Here is a 22,652-nt window from a genome sequence, read left to right as displayed (position 1 = left end):
CTCATTCCCAGGTCTGGGCGTCTGAGTTGTCATAGAAACACACCGCGCTAAGCAGTGTGTTTAAATACGCCTGTATGTTGGATCAGATACAGAGTCCGTTTAACTGTCAAGGTAGCTCCCGTCCTACTCACACTTATATCGGGTGTCACGTATGGGTTATAACCCTTAACTGTCACGCCTTTATATTTTCAAAGTAATTTGTGATATATTGAGATATGACTATCTAACCTAGAAACAGAGATTCTGGCAGTCAAAAGAGGCTGGCATTAGTATTAATACTACCAACCCACTGCACAGATCCACTAGTCTGAAACACTGCTGAACGTCATATTTGCATACATTTTTTATAAAGATTATACCAGAGCAATTTCTGCCCACCACCTTCGTTTTATGTGTGTCATCCCAAACTGTTTATGTCCATGAATGTTTTTTAATAAATTTTCTTCGCAGCCTTTTAATTAATAAATAATAAAGGTTAATTCTTAATTTGTCAATTACTTTAGGTGCACCCACCCAAAGGACACCCTTTTCTCTTCTTTGTGCTATCCTATGATCTATACCCCTCCCAACTGTCTCGATATTCACTGAATAGAGTCTTGGTAGCCAACTCTAGTCCTCAAGAACTACCAACAGTTCATGTTTTTCAGACCACCTAGCAGGTGCACAGGTGCACTCATTACTAACTGACAAATTACTACAGATCCACAGGTGGAGATACTGGGCCTTATTCTGGTTCACTACTTCTGGCAAATTCCTTCTTAGATGGACAAAACCATGTGCACTGCAGGGGGGCTGCACATGTAAAATGTGCAGAGAGAATTAGATTTAGGTGTTATTTTGTTTCTGTGCAGGAAAAATACAGACTGCTTTATTTTTACACTGCAATATAGATCTCACTTTGAAGTAACCCCCCCCCCCCCCCCCCATCTAGCTCTCTCTGCACAAGTTACCTCTACCCCACCTGCAGTGCACATGGTTTTGTCCATCTAAGAAGGAATTTGCCAGAAGGACTGAACCAAAATAACCCCCAATGAATTAACTTGTGCTTCTCTGAGGAGACCTGGAAAATGATAACTGTTGGTAGCGCTCAAGGACTGGAGTTGGCTATCCTTGGTTTTTGATGACTGTCGGCCCACCCAGGGCCGGCAGTGTCCTGCAAGTTGATGGGGGGAAGTTGGGAGTCCCCGCCCTGCTACTCGCATGCCTGCAGTGGCTATTGAAAGGGACTGGGGGTCTGGCCTATTGGTGTACCATGCGCATAGGCCACACCCCTTGGTCAAGAGGCCATGCCCCAAAACATGTCCCACTGCCACCAATGCCAATGTTGGGAGGTATGCAGTAGGCATCAGGCTTGGTAAATGGAAAAGCAGTGACCTGTTTCTATAAACAGAGGTGTGAGGATTGAAAATTGCAGTTAGGAAAGAAATTATTGTTCAACTAAACTCCTAGGGGTACATTTACCAAAGCTTCTAAATACTAAAAGAGGTGATGTAGCCCTTAGCAACCAATCCGATTCGGTCTAGAGAAGGATGCAATAGAGACATGATAGACAGAATCTGATTGGTTGCTATCGGCAACATCACCTCTTTTTATTCTAAGAAGCTTTAGTAAATTTACTCCATATTGTCTAATTTTGGTATTGAAATGAGTATCTGTTGCCTAATGGCTCGTTCTCACTGCGGCAAAAACCCCAGTATTTGCCAGGGCAAGCGGTAATTTTCAATGTTGTGTCTCAGTGTGAATGGGTGTGAGTAAAATTCCCGGGGTGTAATTCCCCGGTAATTTCACACAGGTTTTTTGCCGGGGTATTCCTGGTAAATACATAGGTGTACAACATTGTGAACATGGGAGACCTGGGGTTTTCATACAGGACGCGAAAAAGCAAGCTGATTGGAGAATGAGATCAGGTGACATGTGATGTCCATTTAATGGTGAAGAAAGGAGAGCAGAGATGGCACACTGGAGGGATGAGGACATTTTGGAGCTGCTGGCTGTGAGAGGGGAGGAGGAGATCAAAAAGCAACTGACTGGCACTGTCAAGGATTCAATAGTGCACTACAACATCTCCAAAATCCTGTCTGCCCGTAGCATCATTAAAACCCAGCAACTGGTAGTGAAATAACTAAAAGCACTCCGTAAGCAGTACTTCAAGGTCATGGGAACGACCAGGCCAGCCAATAGATCAGTGAAACTGCAAAATAAAAAGTGTTTATAATTGTTTTACAATAAACATTATAAAAAAACTAAAAAAAAAACGATACTTAATAGTTGTGGTCAACTACAACCTTTGGAATAATAGAGTTCCAGCCTTTGCGGTTGAAGTAATCAGCATCATTGTAAGGGGGGGGGGGGGGCAATGATATGTATGTGTGTCCCTTCTATGGCTCCAGCACACTGCGGATATCCATGATGCAGGAAACTAGTGATGGCATCATCTAGTCGCTGTCCTTGAGGTAAGGTGATGAAGCGACGGTAAAGGCCTTCCAGCAAAGCTTGCGTAACCTCATGCACTAAATTGCAATCGTTGATCTGCCCATTCCAAACAAGCAGGCGACTGTGTGGTATTCTCCATGAGTAGCATACCAACACAACACTATCGGTAGTCTCTTTCTCGTGAAATGGGTTTTCTGCAGTTTGTGGACTGCCTAGAAAGTGCAGGGGTGATAAGGTCCAGCATATATTGAAAGGTCCCACGTGACATGCGAAAATGTTCCATCCACTGGTCATCCTCATAAGCCTTCACTGTAGACCAAAACACTTTACCATGACTGCGGTCTCTGGTCCACATTCGCCAGGTAGTCGCTGTGCTGAATTTCAATATGGAGGGAATGCTGGGCATGATGAAAGCTCTTCTCCTGTGCAAATATTGAAGGTGAGCATTCTCTCTCTCAGCAATAAATTGCGCTTTCCTCCTCTTCAGAGTACAATGTGCAAGGTATCACAAGGTTAGCAGCTGAAGCAAGCTCTCATTTGCTGCATGAAACAGCAAAATATTGCAATAAACCAGGAACTCCAAGCTACTCAGTAGTGCCTCGTTGGCCATGATTAAAGCAATGCAGTGTGCTGAGAAATAAAGTCCCCTTTAAATGGCATCATCTTAGCCAGCCATTAAAGGCTTCTCTTTCAAAGATGCTTTTTCAACAGCCAATCAAAGCTGCTCTAAGATTCCTCACACTTGTTGGCAGGGCAGACCAGGGGAAGCAGTGTGAATGGGGCAGACACAGGAATTTCCCAGGTCTAAGGTGCAGTATGAACGGGGTCTGTGAGCTGAGATGATCTGTGCCCTGCCAAAAACACGGGAACAAAAACCCCGGTTTTTGCAAGGGCGGCAATGAGAACGTGGTATAATTTGTAATTTTCAATGTAGAACCCAAAAAGAGTAAACAGTATACACTAGCGGATCCACCAAAGAGTGTAAGACTTAACCAGTAGGATAGTTTATTGAGCAGTAGTTTATACAGCTTTACTCAGTTACATACATTTGGTATCTACATATAATATAAATAGCTACAGCCGGTGTTGTATGTGTGTAAAGCTGGGCATACACTAGGGTGACTTCTCCCCTCAGAGCTTCCCGGGGGGCAGTATCGCATACAGTCCTTTGTATGTGATCACAGCCAAGCCTGCCCAGCTTAGTAGAAATTCAACAGATTGCTTCTGCAGCCAGTTTGACTCACAGGTTTCGGTGCGTGGGCACGGGATCGCACATCGCATTGGACCTGCTGTCAATCTGATGCATGAAATGTTATTTTTTTCTCCATTTTCCTAGGTTTGTGAGTAAATTGCTGATTGTAATATGCTCCCATACAGTAGCAGATTTTCAGTCCAACCATCCAACTATTTAGATGGTGGCATGAAAGTTGGTCTAGCGTATGGCCAGGATATAATACTGGCAGCTTTTCAGCACTGGGGCTGGTTGTGTTCAGATTGCAGTCCAAATGCCACCATTGCCCTCATTCATGATTTTGTGAGTTGCAGAAAATGGCACTAAGTTGCAACACAAGCTGTTAAACTGCTGGATCACCCCTACACCTCCACTGACCTCAGCTATTTCTTATTACTGTAGGTTGCACTTTCTATAAAATGGCTACACGACTATATGAGACAAAAGAACACGCATCCTGCTATCAGAAATACAGGCCCACGCCACCACAGGAGATCCAAGACATCATCATGAGCTATCTTGGGCAAAAAGTAAGAAAACATTCATTGGTTTCCTGCATCATAAATACAATTGTCACCTTGAGGTCATGAGTTTGCAAACGCAGAACATAACTTACTAAATTTGCTATCTCACTAATAAACTAACTCACGCACGAAATTCAAAGCCTTGCGAGTCAACCAGAATAAGGTTCTATGTGTGTACCCATGCTAAGCTGGTTTTCTTTGTTTTGCTGTTGATGGTAAAGGTCTTTTTCTCTTCCTAGTTGCCAAAGCCTTATGAGCTTGCTGTGGATGTTGGCTGTGGATCAGGACAGGGCACCAGAATTATGGCTCCTCATTTTAAAACGGTGCTGGGAACAGACATTAGTGAAGCCCAGATAGAAGAGGCCAAAAAAGCTCCTGAGTTTTCAAACATAACATTTAGGTGAGATGAGCTGCTAATAATTCCAATCATTTTAGAAAACTGTGTAAATAAAAGTGTGTTTTAGGTATTTGAAGAACGGTTCATTAAGTGCAGAGGGACCGGGCAGCTAAAAAGTTCAAGACAGTCATTTTGAGGCAATTAAAAATAGGCCTCACCTTCATGAATATTGATTGAGTTTATGATCACTGATAATAACTGCGTAGTATGAAACCTGTTAGACACCTTTCTGGGGAGGTCCCTTATAAGTGGCCACAAGAATCAATTTTGAAACTGCATTAAACCATGGGGAGCTTTGTGATTATAATCAATGCAGGGAAATAACAGTGCAAAATAAAAAATACTGCTATTTGGGCCTGATTCAGACTGGGCTGCAGAAGGGCAAAAATTGCTATTCGGCTAATGCCGCCCTCCTGAACATGCGTGAGCCATGTTACTGCAATCACAGCAGATCGCAGTTTCAGTGCTGGCTGGGGGCAGCGTTATAGGGGCAGGTCGCTGTATTTTGTGGGAGTGGCCCGGACACTGCAGGCAAGTCTGGACCGCTCATGGGGAGATGTCACACACAGCTGCTGCAACTCAAAATATGGCTTCACAGGCATCCCACCCACAGCCTAGCGCCGGCAGTTGAACTTTATGCGGAGTTTCACAAAATGGCAACTAAGTCTGAATCAGGCCCTTTATCATTTATTATATTGGAAGGGGAATGCAGACACTGAAAGGAATAATCCAACTTGTAAATTATTGAAATATATTTTATTTCAGGTTGTTTACTTAGCTGTAGAACACTGCATTTTGCTTTTGAAACATAGGGGTCGATTAACTACCCCACTGCTTGAGTGTGATAATGATTCTTGAAGGAAATGTGATACATTTTTTGCTTAACTTTTTATTCTTTAACATTTTTTTTATTTTGTTGCAACCAAAAACAAGAACATAAAACATCCTATTATATTCTCTCTGCCTGATCTATTACCTTACATGTAATTTAAAACTAATGTCTCAGTCTGTTAGCCAGGGTAGTTTTTACATATGAGGTGTTGCCCATTGCAACCAGATTCTAGTTCTTATTTATTTAGCTCTGTCTACAAGATAATAGATAACATCCAATCATCAATGGAACTCCCATCTTAGTATATTTACCCCCTATGGCTCTCAGGCCCTTATTCTGGTTCACTCACAAATGCTAATTCCTTCTCAAATAGACAAAACCATTTGCACTGAAGGTGGGGCAGATGTAACTTGTGTAGAGAGAATTCGATTTGGGTGGGGTTTTACTTCAAAGTGAGATAAAAATAAAGCGGTCAGTATTTACCCTGCACAGAAACAAAATAACACCAAATCTAACTCTCTCTGCACATGTTACATCTAAAAGGCCCCCCAATCCACTAGGGCGAGGTATTGCATGCGGTACCCCACCAACTCACCAGGCAGCTGCTAGACTATATTATTGCATATGATACATTGTATGAGGTACTTTTTGGGCGTAAGCGAACCTTGCAGGGGCTACAGGCTGCCAAGAATATTCATAGTGCCCGTAGGATCTGCGATTGCAATGCGTGGCGAATGGGAATACACCTCACAAAGCAACCACATGAAAATGACATGCAATGTGTCACTTTTAATGCTATCCTTCGCAGTAGTGCATCGGAAATGCATAAAAAGTGGGCAAAACAAACTAGTGGATGGCGGCCTTAAGCGAATGTTTTTGATTTTGGAATTTACTTTCAACAAGCATACCAGGGTGTGACGTTTATGGGTCCACATACTTTTGGTTATAAGTACATCCCATCCGTCATGGCTGTCATGGAGAGTTAAATTAAATCAATTGAAATAATTTGTAATTCCTACAGTGTCGCTCCAGCTGAGGAAGTACCAGTGGAAGATGGCTCTGTAGATCTAATAACTGCATGGTGTGCTGTCCATTGGTTCAACATTGAGAAGTTTCTAAAGGAGGTAACACATCTGTATATTGCACATAAGAAAAAAACGGTTTATTATTCTGTCATTAAAAAAAAAAAAAATTATAATATAATAATGATAATAATGTGAACTGTTCATCCTTGTCTTGTGTGCATCTTTTCTCGTATGTGTCCTTGTGTACATGAGCCCCTAAATATGCAGATGCGTGTTTGATAATGTACAAGCAGGCATCTCTTATGCTCAACTCTGGGCTCAATCCAATTATAAGCAAATGGTGGGATGTGCCATTGCCGCGGCATTTCAGTACCTTGGGCAAACCATTAGCCATGAGAAAATATTGTAGACAATAGGATACCGCCTATAGAAGTGCACAATTACATTAATTTGTAGAGATGTTAGTAGTTTGCAACAACAATTATTTACACCCAGAATTTTACCCCACCTTGGGATCTGGACTATTATTATTTATTAACAATTAATTATCGAGTATTACCATATTCCGATGCTGTGCCCCCCCCCCCAGCTGGGCCCCCCCACCAATATTGGCATTGGTGCGGATGCCTAGTGTGGATGGGGCTTTAGGCATTGACAAACCAGGACAAGTGCCGCCTATTTGCATATTGGTCCTGCCAGATTGCAGAGGTTCTTGGGGGGGGGGGGGGGGGCTGTATGATATGGACACCCAGCAATGTTGGCAAACTTGTCAGGAGGATGTGAAAGTCAAGAGAGAGAAATATGTAAAGTTATGTGAGGATGTAATTGGGTAGGATAGCTTATGGAGATAATTTGGGTGGTTCTGGGATTTGATAATATTGGCTGAAGAGGGAAGTTTCCAGGAAACGCCCTAAAGTTTGGAGACTAGACTAAAGCCTTAGGAGAGTAGTCAATCCCTGGCAATATTTCAGAAAGTTGGAAATATTGTTTATTTAGTCTATAATAGATCAAATTCACATTCAATCTATTCAATGTGTTGTATTTTTTCCGACTTTATGAAACATTCCGATAGTCGGAAAAGACGTGGATAGGTGAATGCATGTCTTTTTTAGGCAGAAACAGAAGCTACTGTAATTAAAAAAATTAGCAGCCATTTCCACCAATACGGATTTTGCTTTTCAAAAAGCTGAATCAGCAGCCCCGAGCCCCAGCACCGGGCCCCAGATGAAAAATGCCCGGAATGAATAGGTCCTGGCTGTTAATTCCAACTATTGGAAATATCATCCAGAATAGATATAGATGCTAGTGAATCAGAAAAGGTGGAGCCATGCTTCATTCCCAATGACAATTTGCTATTTATATGTCAAAACATTTTTCTTTGCTTTTCGATCTGTGTTAACATGCTGCTTCAATCATTATTATCATCATCATTTTATCATTATTTTATCTTTAATTATTATTAACTATACTTTGATCATTTCAGGTTGATCGAATCCTTAAGCCTCATGGATGTCTTGCTTTTTGTAGCTATCTACCTTCAGTGGAAGCTCATTACAAGAACAAAACAGAACAGATGTCAAAGATCTTTGCAGAGGTCAGAAATCTGTATTAGTTTTCAATACATCACAAGGTTTTGTAATGATTAGCTACATGCCATATATATAAATGCTGATCTATTCCATTTAATCTGACCTGTACCTTTTCTGATTTCAACATTTATCACACTGGAACAACAACTTGCAACATCAGGACAAATGTTTTTTAACATACTATTAAAAACATGATTATACTATGGGGGTCATTCTGGTTCATCCTCACTTTTTTGCGAATTAGCAAGGGTGAGCAATGCTGATGGACTGCGCAAGGGCATATTTGCTTACTCGTATGTGCAGCCCATCTGTGTGAGCGGAAGCGGCGAGTTGTGTAATCGCTGGCCTATTCGCACAGAGCAGTGCGGACGGGGGACGTGTGGCGGCAAAGTGCAGTCGCACCCATGGAAACGCCCAGCATTTCATGGGCGTTCCCATGGTTATTCATCGGTGTCGCGGGTGGGCAGCAGATGTCAGCTGCCCGCCCTCTTCCTGTACAGGGGCGCCGCAGATCTAAGTCAGCAGAGACTGACTTAGATCTGCGAGCACTTGAGAAATCATTGGATGGTTGGCAACCATCCAATGATTTCTGCCCCGCACGCAAGCTGCAAATGGATGTTTATGCATCCATTCGCATGTGTGCAGGTGAAATACAATTGTAAAGTGCAACGGAATTTGCTGCGCTATATAAGAAACTGTAAATAACTAAATAATAAATAAATCTGCCTGTGGGCGGCGTTAAGATGACCCACAAAGCTGCAAATTTCGCAGCTTTGTGGGTCAATCAGAATGATCGCCTATGTGTATTCTACCAAGGAAAAAAAATGTTTTACTAGCGGAAAAAAAAACCTAGGTAAATCAAAGTTATCCCCCCCCCCCCCCCTTATACACCAGTGATGGGTTGCAGCAATCCCCCATTCCCGCATCGGTCGTATCAGAGGATCGGGAATAATAAACATTCTCCCTGAAAATGTAACATTTGCCTAGCATTGAACCAACAAAAGTGTTCTGTATGTAAAGTGTATAGGATTTATAGTATTCCATTTTAAACCATAGTCCACTTTTTATTTTTTATTTAAATCAATCAATTATATTGAATTTTCCAAAATAAAAAGAGGGAACATAAAGAAGGGGACAGGAAATAGGAACATCAATGTAAACAAGTCATCCACTGAGTGAAACAAACAGTCAGAAGGAGCGAATAACTTCAAAGTCCACTTTTAATGTGACAGATTAAATATTTTCCATGCAAACCCTTAGTAGCTTCAAGGGCCTGTATTTGCCTCTTGGATATTGTCTATTGGCACATACTGTCGGTGGGGCATAGGGAGGTGGTGGAGCACGAGCTCTGGGCGCCGAAGGGGTCCAGGGTGGCGGCACGCACTGCAAATGATCCACCGGGACACGCTGACGCTGTGCCTGCCCTGATTGACTGTGTGCTGCCTGGCGCCTGCCCAGCTGAGCCTGCAGCTGCCCGCAACCCGGTCTTTCCTGGCCATCAGTGCGTCACGTGTCCACTGCTCCTGCTCTGTCCTCCCTGCTTGACTGTGATGACGAGCCACTGCCGGGCAGCGCAGAAATCAGGAGGACACTCCCCCTGCTGTACTCCGTCCCAAGCGTATTACGTGCCCAGGCAGAGCTACTGTATGTAGTGTGGTAACGTCATGTCACTTATCATGGGCAGCCTGTGATAAGTGACATGACATGTAATAGCCTGTGAGGTGCAGGCTATTTGGGAATTTCTGTCTCTATCTGTAAAGTGGCAATCATTTAAAAGACAAAACTGATCTAGTTGATTGCCACTTTAAAAATATGTACAGACTTGCAGATATTCCCGAATAGCCTGCACCTCGAATCTATTACATATTGTCACATGTGCTCTATGTTCATGCTTTCTAATAATAAAAAAAAAATATTATTTTCCAGGTGCAAGATTTACTGGAACAGTATCAACATGAAAAAGTTAGTCTTGTCAAGTCAGGTTACAAGGAGATATTTGAGGCTATTCCCTATACAGACAAAAAAAGGTATGTAATTGTTGTAAATGTTTTTTTTTTTTTTATGTTCCTAGAACATGGTGCCACATTCATACAATATATTATATTACTAAAGCATAACATTTGTGAACTCAAGTTTTTTTTAAATATATATGTGTGTGTGTATATATATATATATATATATATATATATATATATTATATATTTAGCCAGAACTGTCACTATGTGACTGTTTGTATAACGCTGGGCGGAGTCATACACACAGGTGGATCGGGCTGCCATATACATGATCTGCACACCTTAGATTACAGCTGGAGCAGTCCCCAAGAAAAAGGTTAGCTATATACATGATTTTCATATACCTACTCCCCAGGGAAGCCACACAAAGGTCCTGTGACGTCACCACAGGCGTGATCTTCCCCCTATCAGGGGTGGCCAAACCCCCATATGCTGGAGAGCCACACAGTGGGAGAGGGGCGTGCTTTTAGGTAGCAGCCACAAACCCCTTACACACACACACACACACACACACACAAGCACAACCTCCAGCTATGTGGAGCGGGCCACCGACAGCCGAGCTGCGCTCGGCTGTCGACCACCCCAGCTGCGCTCGGCTGTCGACCACCCCAGCCTGGAGCACTTCCCACCCACCCTGTGCGCTGCAGTGCAGGAGGCGCAGGCAGCGGGGTACATGCACCGCCGGACACACGCCGGCGGTGATGGCACATGGACCGAGCGGAAGGCAGGGGACTGGGGAGGGAGCTACGACTCTCCGGGCTAAAGCGCTGCAAACGAAATCTCAACCTTCCCACAGTGTGCAGTGCAGGCTGCGGGGTAAGTGTGGCACCAAGCACAAACCGGCAGCAATGGCACATGGCAGCAGGCCCAGCCACAGGAAGGGGGGGGGGGTAAGGGGGAAAGCTAACCCGAGCCCCACCAATCTTAGGGGCCCCAAAATAGGCCCCCCACCCACTTCCCCCTCACATGGCTAGCCAACAACCCGCCTGCCCCGCTTGGCGGCTGGGGCAGATAGGAGGTAAGGCGAGGGGGGTGGGGGGTGGGTGGGTGGGTAAGGGAGTGCGTCAGTGTAACGCAGGCCCCAGGGTGAGGGAGTGCGTTAGTGTGATAGAACGCAGGCCACACAGTGAGGGAGTGCGTCAGTAATAGAGCCCAGGTGGCGGGGGAAAGGGAGCGCAGGCCACGGGGTGGGAGAGTGCGTTGGTATGACAGCACGAGCCGTAGGTCAAGGTAGTGCATCTGTGTGACATAGTGCAGGGTGAGGTAGTGCATGCAGTTCAGGTTACAGCATAGAAGGGGACCAGCCCCTTACGGTGGTGTGAAGAGCGCCCGTAGGGCGCAATGAATCACCTAGTATATAATATATATTACATATTTATATATTTTATACATATACACACTTGGGAATTCCGGGCACAACCACCGAATGACAGGTTCTCGTCGGGTGCCCTCGCCCAGAGGGTATGCAGTTGTTCTTGTAATGACGCGGCACTCCAGACAGTTTCCAACTTGTAGTAAATTTTTCAATACGAGCCTGATGATAATACTGTCGTATTGAAATGTTGCTGAGATGCTTCAATAAAAATTTACTACAAGTTGGAAACTGTCTGGAGTGCCGCGTCATTACAAAAACGTCTATATATATATATATATATATATATATATAGGAGGAGTCTGGTTGTCTGGCACTCTCGTCGGAGGGGTTAATGCACTGGTGCCTTCCTCAGTAGGGTTTATATAGCGCTATTCCCTGGGTACTGCTACTCCAAAGAATCAGGCGGCACTCGGTTAGTAGTAAATCAAAATAAGTATATTGTGCAAAGTTCACATGTTAAGCCATCCACGTTTCAAGACCGGATCGGTCTTTTCATCAGGATGCGTGACATAGGCCCTTATTCAGGTTCATTCGTTCGCATGCACATACGCACGCAGTGCTACACTGCAAAACCGCTAGCACGCATCTTGCAGTCACGCCTATAAACTTGCCAACTCATACGTACGCACACATATCCCCAAAAAAGGTGTGGTCTACCACGGCGTGCAATCAGAAATGCTCGCACGCCCCACCACATTTCCACACGCACACGCACCACATTGTGCGTGCGAACATGTTTTCTGTGCGTAATGTTTTGCAGTATACACTTTTAAGCACGCAAGACACATGCACTCACCACATCAATCAATGATTTCACGCTCCTCAATTAAGTGGGATGGATGTAGACTTGATTCAATCTGCAAACCTCATTACTCACGCAGACAACCCCTTAACCTCGTTATTGTTTTCCATTAACGCATATTTCTACCTCAATAAAGTGTCTAATGTTCGATGTGTTGGTTTCTCATTACCTTTTTCGCGAATATGGTTGAATGTGTAGCGATGTCTATAATAAACACATGTTAGATACGCATATCACACACTAACAATATGGTGACACATGTCATTCGTCACAAATGTACAGACACACACTCATACACCTTTATGTTGTATCAGAATTCGCGTAAAATGACGCATATATGCTATTTAAATTTTCGCACTTCATTATCCAATACCGACTCGGCAATATTTTAGAAGGCTGGTTGATAGTTTGCCCACCATTGGCCAAAGTAGGGTCAGGAGTAGGCTGTGTGCTGGTCCCTGCCTGTGCTTGTGTTGGTGGTGGGTCAGCCTGCTTTTGCCTTTGCCACAGCTCCTCAGCTTGTCTGAGCCGTAGCATCAATACACGCGCATACTGTATATACAGGACGTCTCCATGTAATGCATATTGTATGTATTGACGTGGTTATGTGTACGGTCTGCGTATTTTAATTTTCGCAAACATATTGTTCTGTGAAGATGGACTAATAAAGTTATTACATTACAATTTTTGTGACCAATCAGACACCAGGCAAACTTATATATGTGCCTGCAATTAATAACTGCGCCATTGCCAAGATGTCTTCTGGAAGGGCACCATCTTTTTCCCTCAGGGAGCTTGTGGCCCTGGTTCGGGTTATGGACCATCGGCTGGGTGGCAGGGGCCCCTGTGTGTCCAATGCAGAGAAGCGGCGGGCGTATAATGCAGCCCGCCGGCGAATCTTCTTTCGGACGGGCGTCAGGAGGACCTTAGGCCAGGTTGAGCGCCGGTGGTCCGACCTCCGCCGAAGGCAGCCGGAGCTGCTATGTTCTATTCGCCGCTACATTAGCGATGTGAGTATTTTGTCATTGCTTTAAAAATGCGAAATATTATAGTGTTTATATAGCACTTTTGTAATTAATATTTCGTTGTACATTAGTCTATGGGTATATTATGTCTATGCTATGTCGGCCTATATATGGGCTGCTAGGTTAATATATGGTTGTGTAGTGGTATATATGGGTAGTGTGTATATGTCCATATATGGATGTACATTAGTGTGCATTATTTTGAGATAAATTATGTCCTAATAAAAAATGTCACCTTTCCCATATATATAAAGTTTCTATGTTGTAATCTATACTAAATTATTCTTTCCTTTTTCCTTTCATATTCTGCCACCATCCCTGACTCCTGAACCATCATGGCCATTTCAGCTCAGGCCAGGGCACGCATCAGGGCCCGTCAGGAGGAGGCTGCGAGGGAGGCCATGGAGCAGGCCAGAGCTGCACGAGCCATGTCACCAGCCGCAAGCCCATCCACCTCCCACTCCCACACTTCCTCCCCCTCCCCTTCCCCCTCCCAGTCTGTGTGGTCAGAGACCTTGGCACCCCCTGGAGAGCACACCATATCCCCATCCACCTCCCACTCCCACACCTCCTCCCCCTCCCCTTCCCCCTCCCAGTCTGTGTGGTCAGAGACCTTGGCACCCCCTGGAGAGCACACCATATCCCCATCCACCTCCCACTCCCACACCTCCTCCCCCTCCCCTTCCCCCTCCCAGTCTGTGTGGTCAGAGACCTTGGCACCCCCTGGAGAGCACACCATATCCCCATCCACCTCCCACACCTCCTCCCCCTCCCCTTCCCCCTCCCAGTCTGTGTGGTCAGAGACCTTGGCACCCCCTGGAGAGCACACCATATCCCCATCCACCTCCCACACCTCCTCCCCCTCCCCTTCCCCCTCCCAGTCTGTGTGGTCAGAGACCTTGGCACCCCCTGGAGAGCACACCATATCCCCATCCACCTCCCACTCCCACACCTCCTCCCCCTCCACCACCCCTCCCCCCTTCAACCCACCACTACCCCCTTTTGAACCACCCTATTACTCCCCACCACCCTCCCCAAACCCCTCCCAAACCCCACCACACCCCAACACCTTGGACATGACACCCATCCCTCCAGCATCCCTCCTTTTGGCTCCATCACCCAGCTACAGGCCAACCACCACCAGAGAGCAGGATGACAATGGCAGCCGTAAGTAAAGAATGTGCATAATGGTGACACCCAAAATGCAACACATTACCAAACACAACATACACATATGTGATGGCCACATCATTCTTTGTCCCACATATACACCGCAGTCCTAGGCTTACCTGTGGGGTCTTGTCCTCCAGGTTTAAACAGCACTGTTGGATTTGAATTGTGGTGTGTGGCCATGCCTCACCATGCCAGAAATTACAAGTTACAAACTTAGAAATCATCTTTTCCTTTATTTTAGAACAGTGTCTCCTATAGCAAACCATAATCTGTGGCAGTTTACAAAGGAGACAGTGATACAACAAACATGGTACTTACAGACAGTTAAAAGGCTGGAGGGCCCTGCTCAGAAGCTTACAATCTATAGGGGCAGGTCATAACATATCCTACAGTAGTGGTGTTGGAGACTTGTGGGCAAAGCTGTTATATAAGTGTAGTTCCCAGCATGATGAACCACATACATTTTCACACTGTTCTTTTAATAGTGTGTTAGGCAATGCTGAGGCATGCATGACTCAAACAGCTGTAGGCCCATGTACAATGTATTTGTGCAATTGGTGTGGTCTTCACAGTTAAATTGCAACTTCTTAGTTTTGCCAAATATACAGCAGAACTGCATTTATTACAGTACATTTACACAAGAATATTTTTCATTCTAGCCAGAAACTGAAGAGAAGCAGCCAGATGCAGAACTTCTTGTGGCCTTCATACACCTCACCCTCCTCTACCTGGCCACACTTGTTGCTCAACTGCAGGCTCTTCTGCATTGTTCTTGATTTTTTGTTTGCTTTGTTATTAAAAAAGTAGGCTAATGTTATAAGTTGTGTGTGTTATTTTTACAACATATGCCATTCACCTTTTCACAACCACATCAGTGTAATGGTGCTTAGTCCCCCATAACCATTGTCAATACAGAGATAGTGAGGCACACCAATGTATGTGATATGATAAATGTTTATTTTGCTGTCAAAAATTATGTGAAAAGGTCTAATTGCTCCATAAAAGGCAGAGCAGCTCCATTAGTGTGCAGTCGCCATTATACATGTGTACACACACCAAGCAGCATCCCGTAGGTGACCATTGACCTCGCACCACAACACCTTCATGAGTTCATCTACAAGGATAGGAAAAGGCAAATCATTTAGAAATACATACTAGAAACCAATCATCACATGCAAACTAATGCTAAGCATCACATATATATTGGTGCAAGTAAATACGCACAAGTTGTGATAATGTATTTCAATCTATGTTATATAGTGACACATCAATCTGCCAATGGAAGATGGTTAGTAGTTGACAATATGTTGTAAATGAATGACACTACACCTACCTGAAAAAGCGGCCCACCACAGAGTCTCGGAGGGTGTGTCCTCGAACATTTTCAGGGTGTCTGTAGCGGCAGGGGGCAGTGTCGTGTGCCTCAGGTGGATGGACTTCCTCCTCGGGGAAGGGTACAGACCTCGTTACAGCTATGTTGTGTAACAAACAACACAACCCCACAATCTTTGCCACCATGGCTGGCGCATACTGGAGGTCACCACCAGTGCGATGGAGCACATGAAATCGGCCCTTCAAGAGGCCAATGGTGCGCTCCACGACTTGCCTGGTGCCGACATGGGCCGCATTGTATGTCTCCTGTGGGCCTGGTGTTGGTGAGCTGTAAGGAGTTAGCAGCCAGGGTGTGCATGGGTAACCGGAGTCACCCAAAATCCACGCATCGGGGGCGTGACCACGGCAGGACGTGAGTAAGGGTTGGCGTTCGGCCTCCCCCATGGCTGCCGTCCATACCTGAGCCTCTTCCACATGCTCCGGTGAATGTACCCAGCTTTCCCCAGCTGTATCTGCCCAGTTCCTCTGCCTTGACTGACTGACTGTGGGCGCCGGCGGACCTTCCCAGGGCTGCCTCGCTGGTACCTGTTGACCCTGGTAGAAGAACGCCGGCAAGTGGCGCTGTATGTGTGCAGCGTCTTCACGCGTCTGCCGTGGTGACCCGGGCGCGAGTGAGAGACGTGATCCCGGGGCAGAGCGTCGGATCAAAGGCGCCAGGACAACTACTGGTCCCCTGTGGCTGCCCGCGCAAGTGCCTGTCCGTCGGAGAAAGGAAGACGCCGGAGTGTGACAGACAGGTCACTCGGCGAGCTCCGACTTGTAACCCCGACGCGTGTGTGAGACGCGGCTCCGGGTGGAATATAACCCCAGGCGACGGACTGCTCGACCGCGGGCGTGGAGGTGCGAAAAGCCCCCCCCTCTTCCAGTTGGAATTAAGAGCGAGGATCGGTGCCTGTGTTCCCCTGACTATAAGGACGCCAGCAGCTTATGCGTTTACCATCTGCAGCAGAAGAGGGAAGGCTATCCGGGTGATAAGAGCCAGCACCAAGTAAGCCAGCTGGGACCTGTGAGTGTTGAGCCTAAGTGACTGTATCTGTGTCTTGAACATATCATTGGCCCTGATCTATGTATGGGAAAAAAAAAAAAAAAACGTGGTGACTGCTAGTCTGTGACCTTAGGACATAGCTGTGATCTCTGAGTGTCTTTCTCATTAACGGATGACAAAACAGCTCGAGTAATAAGGCTGTAATAATTGGGGCTTTTGTATCTTGCATATTATTGGGGCCTGGACCTACGAACACTAGCTTTTGGCTGGAGTCATTGTACTCGGGCAGGAATCACGGTCTCATATATTAATAAACTGTCTGTTAGGCACCAAAGTATTTGCCACAAACTGTCTTTTGTCCGCACAAGCCTAAATTGATTAAGCTAAAATGGGCAAAACGGGCCAAAACACCGCAGCTGCCCGCCTGGAGAAATTTGCCCGGTCGCAAGCGGGCAGCAGCTCACAGATGAGCACCCCTCAATCAACCCCAACTAAAGAGAACAAAACCCCTCAACAACCCGAAGTTACACTGCAACAAGTGTTAGAGGCAATTAACACATGCGAGTCCCGCCTTCTAGAGCAAATAAACAAGGTCCAGTCGGACATTACCCTGTTAAGAGACGATGCGCAAAAGACTCGCGAACGAGTCGCTGAGGTAGAAAACCGTGTGGCAGCAGTGGAAGATATTGTTGCCCCATTACAGAAGCAGGTCAAATCGGTGTGCGGGCAGTTGGTGGACATGCGTCAAAAAATGTCAGACCTCGAGGGAAGGCTAAGACGGAATAATATCCGTTTCATCGGTTTTGAGGAGCGTATTGAGGGCAATACCCCCGAGAAATTTCTTGAGGACTGGCTCATACAGATGTTTGGTAGGAGTGCCTTTTCAGCACAATTTGTTATAGAGCGTGCTCACCGTATTCCTGGGCGTGCATCCCCACCTGGGGGACCGCCGCGGACACTGATAGCCAAATTTCTTAATTTTAGAGACCGGGACTGTGTTCTGAGACTGGCGAGGGAGAAGGCAGACTTCTGCCATAACGGCAGGAGGATCTCAGCCTTCCCTGATTTCCCGTTGGATGTGCAAAGAGACCGTGCAAAATTTAAAGCTATTAAAAGTCGCCTGAGAGAGCTGGGAATGCAGTATTCAATGCTGTATCCATCTAAACTCCGTATAGTGGCGGAAGGAAGCACCAAGTTTTTCTTTACCCCTGAAGAGGCGGCTGGCTGGGTGGATAACAACTATCCAGGCAAAAAACAGCTGGCACCCGGTTAGTCGCTCTAAGGGTTAAGAAAAAAAAAAAAAAAAAAGAGATGGTCAGGTTCTGCTTACAGTTATGTCATTTTACCCGCAGTATCTTTTCTTTCACAACTGGGGCTTAAGCATATTTAGCGGAGGGTTGAGGTGTGGATTGTTATAATTAAAAATACTGATATATAAATTTGTATTAGTATACGGCGGGCTATGGGGGAGGACGGGGGTGGGCCTCTTTGGTGGTCATTAGTTTATTGCTCCACAAGTGCAATTGGTGGCTCAGGGTAAATTGGGGGGGGGGAGGTTCCGGATAGAAGGTATGCCTAGCTTTGTAGGTAATACAGGGAGGGGGGGTGGGGGGGTGGGGACGGGGTGTCTGTGTTTGTCCGTTCGTTTGTTCAGCAAGTACAAGATAAGTCTGCTTAATATTGACTACAGGTCTGGTGTCGGTCGGTTGGGAATAAAAAATATGCTTAACCTACACGCCCGATATCAAACACTGATAAGGACAATTGCAATTATCCGTTCCTCTTTCCTGTTTTTAGCTACAATATGGTTAAATTAATAACCTGGAATGTTAGAGGGTTAAACTGTAGGATTAAAAGAGCCTTGGTTCTTAAAGAGTGTAAAAATATGAATGCTGATATAATGTGCCTACAGGAGACCCATTTGAGTGGGGGCCGTCTGGCTTCTCTAAAAAGGCCTTGGATAAGTCATATGTATCATTCACCCTTCTCATCGTCATCTAGAGGGGTTTCAATACTGATTAGGAAATCACTGGTTTTTGAATTGGGTTATATGAAGATAGATAGTGGGGGTAGATTTATATTCATGCAATGTAAAATCGAACATATTGACTTCTGTATACTGAGTGTTTACATTCCTCCCCCATTCACATATGATGTAATTAAACAGGCAGTGGAGTTTGTGGCGTCCTATCCCGAAAACTGGGTAATCTGTTTGGGGGATTTTAATAACGTACTCTCTCCAAAAATAGATCGATGGAATGGGGCTGGAAGGAAAGCAGTTAAGGAAGATAATAGGTTTGCTAACTTTATGAGGGAGATAGGGTGGCAGGATCCATGGAGGATGAGGAATCCTGATCTCCACCAATATTCTTGCTACTCGTCCTCTCATAAAGTTTTTTCCAGAATTGATATGATACTGGTGTCGAGTCAAGTCCTTGATAAGATCACCCAGGTGGAATACAAGACGCGCGGGATTTCCGATCACTCGCCAGTCTTTATGCAGATCAATTTAGAGAACCAGATGGGCTTCCGTTACTGGAAGTTGCAACCTTATTGGCTTTCTCAAATGGGGGATCAAGAGGAAATAGAAGGTATAATAGCAGAGTTTTTTCATAAGAATAAGGGGTCAGCCGCAAATGCGTCTGTCTGGGATGCTTTTAAAGCTTTCCTAAGGGGCATCTTTATAAAGAGAATTGCTGCTGTGAAAATTACTAACCGTAAGAGGGTAAAAGAGCTGGAAATAAGGGCGGTTGAATTAGAGAACAATTTCCTAGCGAGTAAGTTGGAATCAGACAGAGTTGTGTGGCAGTCGGCTTATAAGGAATGGGTGGAGTACCTCCAGGATGTGACCTGTCGTAGGCTGACTGTGAGGTCCCATTCATGGTACCTTAACTCTGACCGCGCTGGGAAATTTCTCTCTTTTTTAATGAAACAGGAACAGCCATCTAACATCATCCCAATGATTAGGCTAGACTCAGGAGAAGTTGTATTAGAATCTGCCAAAATAGCGGAAGTGTTTTCTTCACATTTTGAAGGGGTGTACAGCTCTAGCTCCAACTGTAATTTGGAAGAGATCGGGAGGTACTTGGGGAGGATTAGTATGCCCAAAATTTCGATTGCAGATAGAGACTCCCTGGAACAGCCTCTGACTCTGGAGGAGGTCACATTAGCAATTAACTCTTTCCCTGGGGGTAAAGCGCCTGGGCTGGACGGCCTCCCAGTGGAGGTGTATCGGAGATATATTAGAGAGCTGGGCCCGAGGCTTCTGAATGCGTTCTTGTGTATGGAGGAGGAGACGAGTGTTCCCATCTCCATGACCGAAGCTACAATAATTGTAATACCAAAGAGCGGAAAGGATCCCACTCGAGTTGACTCTTATAGGCCCATATCTCTGATATCCTCTGATGCAAAGATCTACGCAAAAGTACTTGCAAATAGATTGAGGAAGGTAATTGAACAAGTAGTCCATCCAGACCAGACCGGTTTCATGATAGGGAAATCGACAATGATCAATATACGACGGGCCTACACTTACCTCCAGTGTGCTGAATATGGCGGGTCGGACGCATTGCTTGCATCTTTCGATGCGAGCAAGGCGTTCGACTCGGTCGAATGGAATTTCTTGTGGCAGGTACTTCGGGCACTTGGATTCGGGGAACGGTTTATTAATCGGGTGTCACTGTTATATAGTAAGCCTAAAGCCAGAGTGACTATTAACGGGTTTACCTCTCCCCCCTTCTCCCTCTACAGAGGCACTCGGCAGGGGTGTCCTCTTTCCCCTTTTCTATTCGCAATGGCAGTGGAACCCCTAGCCTGCCAGTTAAGATCAGTGTTGGAGAGAGTGGGGGGGGCAGGGCACCAAGGGAAAAATTTAGTATCACTATATGCGGATGACCTTTTGGTAGGGCTGGGCACACCTTGCGACCTCTACATGGTAATAGAAAATATTCAGGACTTCGGGATCTACTCTGGGCTGCTTATGAACTGGAATAAATCTAACTATATACAAATTGGTAAGCGGGAGGAGATAAGTGTGGGCAGTAACACTCCTTTAAAAAGGGTGGAAAGGTTCCGTTATTTGGGTATAGTTCTCGCATGTAAATCAACAGATTTTATTGCAGATAACATTGACCCATTTATGATTGAATTAAGGTCCAAATGCCGAAGTTGGTCTAAATTACCGTTGTCTCAAATAGGACGAGTAAATATGGTCAAGATGGTAGTCTTGCCAAAATTTTTGTATATAGTGCAACAGTCTCCGGTGTTTATTAAAGATCTGTATTTTAGGAAGTTAAAAAGTATTATTTCATCCTTTGTCTGGAGGGAAAAGAGACCTAGAGTAAAGATGGATATTTTGAGTCGGGATAGAGAAAAGGGCGGGCTGGCCCTGCCGGACTTTAAAATTTATTATATTGCCGCCCAGTTGGTTCATTTATGTTCATGGATTAGACCAGAAGAAGTCACAGAAGAGCTGCGAAATTTAATTAATCATTGTAATCCAGCTATTACTCCTTTACAGAGATTGATGATGAGGGGGCTATCTAGAGATCTTCCCCCCATAGTCAGTCAAGCAGTAAAAGTCTGGTGGTGGTCTTGCAGAGTTACTAAATTTTCCGATCTTGATCCCGATACCCCCTTTATGTATTTACATACGTTGAGTCAACTAAGAGAGCAACAGGGCCTGAGGTGGTGGAATGAGCTAGGGATTAGGTCAGTAGGACAATGGTATTTCGGAGAAGGGTTGAAGTCCTTTGGCCAGATGCAGGTAGAATTCAGCCTTCCGAAGGAAGCATTCTATAAATATTTGCAAGTCAGGAGTGCCTTGGTTCAATTTAGAAATGAGGATAGGCGGATATTGGCTGATGCCCCGTGTAAGAAATATATAAAATCTATGGGGACGGGAAAACATCTATCTAAGATATATAAATACCTTCACTCCTACACACAAGACGAGGAACTGGAGGCCCTTCGGATAAAATGGGAGGAGGATATTCCCCCCCTGGATGGGGCTAGGTGGAGATTAGCTATTGCTACTCCGAAAGATGCAACTAACTCCATACGGGTACAGCAGGTACAGTTTAATATTCTGCACCGAACTTACCTGACCCCAGTGCGATTAAAGAAATACACAAATTCTAGATCGGATAAATGTCCCAAGTGTGGTATAGAAGGTGCGACCCTTATTCACCTGCTATGGAGCTGTAGAAGAGTTAGTCACTTCTGGGCAGGGATAAGCAAAATTCTTGAACATATCGGTATCCCTAGAACCACTTTGAGTAAAAGTAATTTGATACTGGGGGTGTGGGAAGAATGGGGATTATCTAGAGATGTTAAACAACTTCTAAAAAATCTGTCTGCCTTAGCTAAGGTTATTATAGCCCGTCAGTGGTTGTCCTCTATGGGTCCGAAAGTGGCCGATTGGATCAATTTGGTAAACTCCACCACCGAGCATGAGAAATTTGTATACGCATCTCGGGGATCATCTTTAAAGTATCATGGGATATGGGATTATTGGAACCGCTCAATTTATCACAGAATTTGTAATGAGGTAAAGGGTTATTGAATTAAATTAAAATTAAGATTTGTACACGGTATATATTATCATTCATAAGTAGACAAGGGTGGGTAGGAAGTGGTTGATATAAATATAAACACTTTGCACTAATTTTATTGTTTTTTGATTGAAGAGTATATGTATACATTGGATATTTAATACTAAGTCTTGATTTAGGAAAAATACATAGGAAAGTATTCTTTTTTATTTATGCACAAATTGATATCGCTATATATAGAGTATTTGCCAAGGGGGGGTTTTCTGATTTCCCGTATCTTATGAGGGGATGCATAAGGGGTG

The 22,652-nt window shown here is 44.9% G+C and overlaps 1 protein-coding gene across 1 annotated transcript in view; it reads left to right on the top strand.

Annotated features, from left to right (window-relative positions):
• LOC146080767 (putative methyltransferase DDB_G0268948) overlaps nucleotides 1–22,652 on the top strand; it is a 55,277-nt gene that overhangs the window by 17,208 nt on the left and 15,417 nt on the right. Inside the window, exons 2-6 of the mRNA XM_083188414.1 lie at nucleotides 4,067–4,194; nucleotides 4,428–4,588; nucleotides 6,439–6,541; nucleotides 7,926–8,036; nucleotides 9,958–10,058. Of these exons, the coding sequence (XP_083044540.1) occupies nucleotides 4,084–4,194; nucleotides 4,428–4,588; nucleotides 6,439–6,541; nucleotides 7,926–8,036; nucleotides 9,958–10,058 (587 nt within the window). The 5' untranslated portion in view covers nucleotides 4,067–4,083. The remainder of the gene's footprint in view (nucleotides 1–4,066; nucleotides 4,195–4,427; nucleotides 4,589–6,438; nucleotides 6,542–7,925; nucleotides 8,037–9,957; nucleotides 10,059–22,652) is intronic.

Source organism: Crinia signifera, chromosome 1 (assembly GCF_055691185.1).
Source record: "Crinia signifera chromosome 1, ASM5569118v1, whole genome shotgun sequence".
Taxonomy (NCBI): Eukaryota; Metazoa; Chordata; class Amphibia; order Anura; family Myobatrachidae; genus Crinia; species Crinia signifera.
Note: the sequence above shows the minus strand (reverse complement) of the source record. Positions and strands in the feature narration are given on the sequence as shown.